Raw genomic sequence first — 8930 nt, forward strand, 5'->3', positions numbered from 1 at the left:
CAAAAAAAGCACATGAACATGTTAATAGATTGGGGATTTTCTCCTTAATGCCCAAGAAGGGCTTAATATCAAGAAAACGAGGTTTAATGTCAGAGATATTGCCAAACTCTTGAGAAAACGTTCACAAATTTTAAAAAAAAAGTAAACCTTAAAATGTTAAAAAAATTAATTTATACAAATAAAAATATATCTAGTTTGATTTAAAAATCCGTCTAAAATTTCGAGTCCCCAAAAAAAAAGTGTTTCTCGAACACATCATCATGAGAACTTAGAAGGCGTCTCACGGGAAGGTGCTGTTAGCGCCGCGGGGGGGGGCCCGGGAGGGTAACTCATATTTCTGACTTAAGTTTTGGTTCAGTTGCCACGTGGAGGTCAAGCTTTGCTTGCGTGGCCTCCGCATAAACCGGCACGAACGGGGATTGGCCTGGATGAGTCCTGACCCACACGGAGGGCTTTTCACACCAGGGAAGTCGGCGACGCGTCGGACGACTTTTGTGTATTTTCTCACCTGGAGTGGTCCGTAAATTTCCAGAATTATGACCTTTATATTCTGCACGTATATTTTTGTACATGTATCTCGGTCTTTTGCACGTCGTAGGACTCCCGTGTGTGTGAGAGAGAGAGAGGCTTCTTTCCAGGGCATCCATCGCAGTCGTTTCTCAGCGCAAAGGTGTGTCTTTCTTCTCTGCATGCGTCTTTCCTCTCTTTGTAGTCTCAGTATAAAACGCCAAAACCCGTCTCCTTATTCGGTTTCCTTGCCTCTTCCTTGTGTGCTCGCTTAGAGCACCTTTTTTCTTTGCTGTGGCAACACTGAAGCCGATACAAAGCAGATTAAGCAGAGACAACCAAAAAAAATAAAAAAGATGGTAAGATGGATGTAGAGATGGAACTGAAACATGTCAGATGGTAAGGTGGATGTAGAAATGGAACTGAAACATGTCAGATGGCTGCTTAGCTATCCAAGAAAGGCCTCTTTGTCAACCAAAACAATGGTAAGGCAGATGTAGAAGCGGAACTGAAGCATGCCAAGTGGCTGCTTAGCAAGCCAAGAAAGGGCACTTACGTTGTCCGCTCTTCGCTGGGGGGAGCGATAATTAACCGATTGATGCTTGAAAATGCTCGCATTTTGTGTTCGAGCTGTTATAAAATTGCACGAGTCTGATCCCAATCGTCGAGACTTGAAACTCGACTTGGCCTTGACAGACTAGATCAGTTCGGCTGAGGGGTACCAGCACCAGCCAACTACACTCCCAAACGAATCACTACATAAACACTGTAGATTCACCATCTTATGGTCAGGGATTCATTGATAGGCATTTTCCTGTTCTTTCCTTTTAGATCAGGATGTCGCAGCAGTTATCTTGCCCTAACATCAGTAGTTAAACAGGCTGTCAAATTTTCAACCGCTGTCAATCCAAGATTCTTGTCTAGCAAGTCAGCAAGTGTGCAACATCAAACTTTGACAAGTCGTGAAAATGGTAAGGAAGAACATGATTGAGGTGATCACAAATATGAATAAGCATTGATTTGTGCACATGAAACTCCTTTTAGAGAATTTATGGGTTTTATTATACGGAAACTGAAGATGAATTCTTTCTTACAGCTGAATTTGTACCACCCTTAGCACACATTCAAAACTAGAGGTGGTCAAAGAATGTGCACAGTAGAATGAAATTGGATATCTCCTCGACTCTTCTTTGATTACGTATCTACGATGGGGATTTCTCATGCTAGAAGCTCCTTACAACTTATACAAAGATGTCTAGAGCCTATCATCTATACTTGATGAAACTAGATCCCCCCAGGGTCACAACCAAAAAACTTTCTTTCAAAAGGGCGACTGGTTGAATGAGTTAGCTACAATTCCACAAATATTTGATGCATAAGGAAATTGTCTGAAATGTTTTCCTAATTTTGTCAGTAATCGATACAGATTCTTGGACATGGATTTTGGCACCTCCACAGTATTCCTCTCCCCTTATCAACAAGATAAATTCAATAGAGAAATATTGACTGAAAGTCTGCTACATCACGTGAAAGCACATAGCGAACCTAAGTTTCTGTTTTCTTAATGGAGGTGCCTGGTGGGTGAGTCCCTTGTCTCGGGGGTGGGGGGGGGGGGCCGGGGAACTTCCTCAGTCATTCATAAAACTGAACATATTGCAAGCCAAGGAATGCTGCACCTTAAAAGTCTCAATGTTAAATCTTCTGAGTAATGTTCTTTTGTAATCTGCATGCCTATGTATTCCAGTGAGGGCTAATAGTCTACATGCCAATTACAAATTGGATGAATAAGGAACCCATAATGAGTATGTGGTTGGATTCAATCATTTGGAGATAAATTTACTGTCCTGAATGCTAATATCTGAAGTTGATCTGATAGGTTAATTTGTAAGATCTAAGAAGGCAAGCTGGAGGACACGGATTATTTTCTAGACCTTGTTTCTGTGGAAAGTCTTTATGCTTTTATAGAGAGGCGGTGGTTTATCTCTATATTAGCTGGTATTGTACTACCTTTGCTACTATTATCTACAATCAGACGCAGAAGAAAGATGAAGGTAAGAGGAGAAACAGTGGAGGCTGGAGGGGAGCCCGGCCTTACAAAGAGGAATCATCGGTTTCAGAAATTAGTAGAAACTCCATGGGAGGGTGCAAACACTTTGGCAGACCTATTTGAGCAAGCATGTGAGAAGCATAAAGCATTGCCAGCTCTTGGAACAAGGGCATTGATAAAGAAGGAGAATGAAACAAGTGACGATGGGAAGTCCTTTCTGAAGTTAACATTAGGTGCATACAATTGGATTTCTTATCAGGAGGCATTTGAACAGGCATGCCAGTTTTCATCAGGCCTGACAGCTCTTGGCCATCAAAAGGAAGAAAAATGTGCTATTTTTGCTGAAACGAGGGCTGATTGGTTTATTGCCTTGCAGGTAATACCTATATTAGTAGGCTTTCTTGTATGTATGTACATATCTTGGATGTACTGTGAATTTCATTTTCACTCTTTCAAATAACTTTGACCCATGGACTGCTCCCTTCTCACAATGTTTTCGGTCTTATTGGTAGGGATGTTTCCGCCAAAGTGTCACCGCTGTCACTATGTATGCTTCCTTGGGAGAGGATGCTGTTATACATTCCATTAACGAGGTATTGTGTCAAAACTTCAGCCTAAAATAATGTTTCATCCCACATTGGCAAACCTTCGGTATTCTTTTAATTCTGCATGTGACATATCTTTTGTATGCCTGTTTGATCTCTTCAGATGATTAGGCTTATAGGAGTTTGAAGTTGGTTGTTTTACTGCTGTGCATTACAGACTGAAGTGTCAACGGTCATCTGTGACCAGAAGCAATTAAAGAAGCTGGTTGATGTGGCACCTCATTTGAAGACAGTCCAAAGAGTAGTGTACATGACAGATAAAGAAGACACATCGGAACTATCTATTCCTGATACAGTCATGTGGGTTGTTGAATCCTTTGACAAAGTGAAGAGCCTTGGAGAAAAGAAACCCATTGAAGCTAGTTTACCTGCAGCTTCAAATATTGCAGTTATCATGTACACAAGTGGTAGCACAGGCCTGCCAAAGGTGGGTTGAAAAAGCTTCTACTCAGCAAGTCCTTTTCTTCAGTCTCATTTGTGTATTGCTAATTGGTTTGCACAAAATTTGAAAATACTGCTGAATCAGGCCAAGCAGCAGCAGTGTAGCAAAATGCTGTGTATGTGGCACTGCGGAAAGCCGCAGCTGCTTGTTGTTCTTTGTCTAACTATATACTTTAGCTTTTACCACTACAGAAATGTTGCTTGCAATCTTTGAATGATCGACCTGATATGTAAACACTCTTAAATATCTTGACTCATCTAAGTTTCAAGGTATCATTTTCCTGATCGATTTTCAGGGTGTACTGATGACACATGGCAATATGGTGGCAACTGTAGCTGGAGTGATGTCTGTGATACCGGACCTTTGTACTGCTGACAGATACTTGGCTTACTTGCCACTAGCCCATGTTCTTGAGCTTGCTGGAGAGGTAAAGATGATCGTTTGTGCTTGTTAACCTAATCAGATTCACCACTCTCATAAGACATCTTCTAATAAAAGCTTGTTGCAGTGTACCCTTACTGCAGCAGGAGCTGCCATAGGTTATGGAGCACCCTTGACCTTGACTGACACATCAAACAAAATAAAGAAGGGTACAAAAGGAGATGCTACAGAGTTAAAACCAACACTAATGACTGCTGTGCCAGCTATCCTTGACCGTGTTCGTGATGGAGTCAGAAAGATGGTACAAACCACACTTGCAAGCCCGTCTGATTGTGTCATGCCACATTGCATGGCAGCATACTTGTGCATGTACATGCATATATATACATTTGTGTGTGTGTGTGTGTTTTAAAAAACTATCTTGGCTGTGTCCCTGGCCACCTGGTCCCAATCTTCTATACAATTCCCTCCCAAAACCCACCCGCTAAATGTATGCACATTGCACACTGCATGTGTATACAGACAGAGAGGTAGGTAGGTAGATAGATAGATAGAGTTTAGATAGATGAGGGAGGGATGGGGTGTGAGATTACAAGCACCCAAAGACACTACAATTTAAAAGAGTTACATAAATTCAAAGGCTTAAATGATTTTTCCATGGCTGCCAAGTTGCCAACAGGTCCTAAATGGCCCTAGAAGAGGGTGCGCTGTCCATGACCTTGGAAGAGGGTGGGCCATGGATCTCATAGTGATTGGATAGGAAGAGCTCCTTGGCATCACCCAGAGTGCAAAAGTACTCTAAAAATTGGATCCATAAAAAAGGTACATAAGTGTGAAAAAATTTTGACCCCAAAAATGAGCTCGCACAGTGCCTTCTTGGATCATGGATGCATGTTTGTTATTTGCTGCAGCAGATAGCTCAACTGAAATTTGTTTTGTTATTGCACTTCTTTTTATTGTACCTATGAGAGGCTTTGCATTGGGGAACCTTTTGTACATTCATAGCATAAGGCAGAGAATGACATTTTGATACTTTTTGTAAAATGTGGTCTCTTTACTGAATGTTGCTCTCTGCTTGTTACAAACTCTGTGTCATATTTTGAATTTTAGCTTTAATGCTGTCAGTCCATAATGTTGAGTAACTGTGTTGATAGGATTCTGTACTTCCAGCTCATCGTATTCTTCAACTAAAGAGAGGTGTGCTGTGCAAAACTTTCAGGTAGAATCAAAGGGGGCTTTTACCAAGAATCTATTTAACCTCGCTTACAGAAGAAGTTTGGCAACACTTGAAGGTAGTGACTCTGGGTTGCGTGCTTTGGAGAAACAGGTATGGAGCTCCTTGGTTTTTAAGAAAGTCAGAGCTATTCTTGGAGGTTGCGTGCGTGGCATGCTTTCTGGTGGAGCTCCACTGTCTGCTGACACACAGCGGTTCATCAACATCTGTTTTGGGTATAAATATAATCCCTCTCCCGTGCATAAGGAGTTTCTAGGTTTTTCTGAACATTGTACTCGTTTTGGTTGACTAGTTTTTGTGAAAATGAGGGGCTTTTTTGTGAGACTCAATAGTTTCTCACTCCTATGGCTGAAAAAACCCATTAATCCTTTTGAGGAATATGGATTAGCAGCTGAGCAAGCTTCATAGTCATGTTATAGGTCGCAGGAGATGTCTAAAATCTAAAGTCCATCTTCATTGTGACCCATTTCGCAAAGCTGTTCTCTTGAAACCTTCACCATAGATGCTGTCAGCATGACCATTTTTTTCATGAGATACTGACACAGGATTCCAACTTAAGATTGAAAAATAATAAGCATGTCAAAACAAAAACAAAAACAAGCGTGCTGAGTGCAAATCATCTTTATTCTGGCATACACAGAGTTTTGTTTGTTTGTTTGTTTAGGCTATAACCTGGTGGGCTTTATGTTTCTTTCCATGGATTTATAGGGCACCCATTGGACAGGGTTATGGACTTACTGAAACATGTGCGGGTGCAACTTTCTCAGAGTGGGATGATATTTCGGTTGGTAGAGTTGGTCCACCAGTTCCACATTGTTATGTCAAGGTAATTTTGTAATGTTGCATGCTGCTTCTTTGAATGATTGTCATAAACCCTTGCCGCATTACATGAAAGGTACCTTTATCATGTACATAAATGGCCTAAGGTGTGCTTTGTGCTTTATCAAACAAAATTTCTAGACTAGTAGAAATTCTTTTATTTGAACTTTCAAACACGAAACTGGCACGGTAGGGATTGAGTGCTTAGTCCTAATTTGCAAGTGATAAAAAAGTTTGAATAAAATGGGCGATGATGGTGCTTAGTGACATTTATTTTCCATTTCTGAAGTTATGAAAGGAGGCTGCTCTTTTATGTTGATAAGAGATTAAATTTCAATCAGTTTTAAGATTCAAGTTGTGGACATACCTTAAAGACTTATTCATGGAGTTGGGGATAGAAAAAAAAGGATCTGAAAGTGTCTGAAGTCTTTAGGCCATGATAGTATTCTGCACTCCATACTTCAAGTTGTAGCTGGAAGGTTGATTCTAAAAATGTATCGTGTGAACCAATAGTTGGTAAAGACTTATTCATGGAGTTGGGGATAGAAAAAAAAGGATCTGAAAGTGTCTCAAGTCTTTAGGCCATGATAGTATTCTGCACTCCATACTTCAAGTTGTAGCTGGAAGGTTGATTCTAAAAATGTATTGTGTGAACCAATAGTTGGTAAACTGGGAGGAGGGAGGATACCGAATCACAGACAGTCCAATGCCGCGAGGGGAAATAGTGATTGGTGGGCCTTCTGTGACACTTGGCTACTTCAAGAACCAAGCTAAAACTGATGAAGTCTATAAGGTATGTCAGTGGATCAGTAGACTTACTAACCATGTACTCTTTCCTATTTCGCCCGCCCCAAGTGATAACCTGCTTTTGGGCCTTTTGAAGGTCGATGAGACAGGCATGCGATGGTTCTACACAGGTGATATTGGACAGTTCCATCCAGATGGTTGTGTGGAAATTATTGATCGCAAGAAGGATATAGTGAAGCTTCAACATGGGGAATATGTTTCACTGGGAAAGGCAAGGGGATGGTTGGCATATGTTGCCTTACTGAGTATTCATTATGCTTCCTATGGTTGGTTGTAACTGTGTTGCAATCTTTGTGTAGGTTGAGGCAGTTCTGATAACCAGCCCATATATAGACAATATAATGGTGTATGCAGATCTATTTCACAGCAACTGTGTTGCAATTGTCGTTGCATCACAGCCTGCTCTGGAGAGCTGGGCTCAAAAAGAGGGTATAGAGTTTGAGGATTTTGCGACACTCTGCTCAAAGAAAGAAGTCGAAAAAGAGATCCTAAATTCCATGCAGAAGGTAGATCTGGACAAATCTTGTTTGGAAATCTATATTGCACGCGCTTTTATCTGATGGTCTCATCTTTGGTGTTGCAAGCAGGTAGGAAAGTCTGGCAAACTGGAAAGGTTTGAAATCCCCACAAAAATCAAAGTCTTTCCAGACCCTTGGACTCCAGAAACTGGTCTTGTTACGGCTGCATTAAAATTGAAGAGAGAGAGCATTCGCAAGGCCTTTGCTGCTGATCTCCAACAACTTAATGCATGAGCATGGGAAACACCGATTTCTCTGGTTTCATTCGGGAAGCCGCAAACTTAACTTCTGATTTTTGTTGCAACTGTTGGAAGATGAGCCTTACTTGATGTATGTGAAAAGCTAAGCCTCCCAATGTATCACTATCATCAACTTTTGCAGCAAGTTCTCGTACTCCAAAACTATCTGTGCTGCAGGCTAACTGTATGGTAGATTCTTTGCTCTGTATTATATATTCCATCTGGAGGGGCATTTTCCCTCTGTCTGGTCTTTCTTTTAAAATTCAGAAGCCTCTGCAATTAGGATGAGGATCATCGGGATTTGTGAATACTAGTTTCAACAGATTTTCCTTGTGACAGAAAGATAAGAATTCACACGTTTCCTTTTTGTGCGGATATTGCGTGCAAGATACAATATGTGCTAAGTACATCTGTGTGTGTATATGAGTCATTATGTATGTAGTTTGGCGACCAATACGCTTCTTCACATACATTGGTGGAAGTCCATCTCGAATCCTGGACTCTGGAGCGTTAGAAATGCATGCATGGAAGCTTTCTTGGGCATTGACATCCTTTTTGCGTATTGAAGTTTTTAAAGCCGCCTCTAAAGATTGCCCTGCATTCCCTCTCGTTGGCAATCTTTTGTGATGCATCCTTCTGTCGGCTGATGCTGCCTATAACTATTAGCAAAGGCTTTATGAAATATCCTCGTTATGATTATGAGGTTCTAAACATACTTTGCAATTCTAGGTTATTTTTGAAGAAAGTGAAACGAAAACATGTTCGAGACAGTTAACATGTTCGAAACAAATAGCTGGTCGCGTGTATAATATATTCCGTACAGTGCGATGATGATCTTATGCAGTTGGCATGTGGTTCCTGTACAACTGAAGCAATAACCTGCCACCCAGATTAGTCGAGATGAAGACATTGGATCGCCAATTGTCCTGAAAGTGGTTTCTATTCCCGCACTTGAGAGGTGGCTAACCTCACTAGTTGAATGCCCTAACCGATGTGCACCACTTGACAGTGTCTTCAAGTTTAGAATGAACATGGAAGAACATCATCATCATCATCCTCTCTCTCTCCCCCTCTTCGAAGCACAACAGTTATTACTAATGAGTGCTTCACATTGCTGCTTTTATTGCATTTCAATAGATGATTATGCATGCTTCACAGGACAACAATGATTACTAATGAATGAATATGCTTTAAAGCATAGAGAGCATGCTAACAATGCTTTAAAGCATTCCTAGTAGCCAATCCTTGAAAGCTTACAAATCATAAAGAAGGCCATAAAGTGCTTTGAAGCATATAACAGAAGGGATACGTGCTTAAAGCAATTAAAGCAC

The 8930-nt window shown here is 40.9% G+C and overlaps 1 protein-coding gene across 4 annotated transcripts; it reads left to right on the plus strand.

Annotated features, from left to right (window-relative positions):
• Nucleotides 1-550: 550 nt before the first annotated feature.
• On the plus strand, nt 551-7966 carry LOC148021579 (long chain acyl-CoA synthetase 9, chloroplastic-like). 4 transcript variants are annotated; one of them, XM_087696998.1, is made up of 13 exons: nt 606-670; nt 783-866; nt 2384-2930; nt 3067-3147; nt 3317-3586; nt 3897-4028; nt 4110-4283; nt 5202-5431; nt 5925-6042; nt 6697-6828; nt 6919-7053; nt 7142-7348; nt 7430-7966. In XM_087696998.1, the coding sequence occupies exons 3-13, from the start codon at nt 2553-2555 to the stop codon at nt 7592-7594; spliced, it is 2022 nt and encodes a 673-aa protein (XP_087553124.1). In that variant the 5' UTR covers nt 606-670; nt 783-866; nt 2384-2552; the 3' UTR covers nt 7595-7966. The 4 variants fall into 4 exon arrangements, with proteins under 4 accessions (XP_087553121.1, XP_087553124.1, XP_087553123.1 ...); XM_087696995.1 differs by lacking the exon at nt 783-866 and having other exon boundaries at nt 551-670; XM_087696997.1 differs by lacking the exon at nt 606-670 and having other exon boundaries at nt 691-866.
• Nucleotides 7967-8930: the final 964 nt, after the last annotated feature.

The sequence above is a fragment of the Lygodium microphyllum genome, chromosome 17, assembly GCF_053477565.2.
Source record: "Lygodium microphyllum isolate KBCC chromosome 17, Lygodium_microphyllum_v1.1.10, whole genome shotgun sequence".
NCBI lineage: Eukaryota > Viridiplantae > Streptophyta > Polypodiopsida > Schizaeales > Lygodiaceae > Lygodium > Lygodium microphyllum.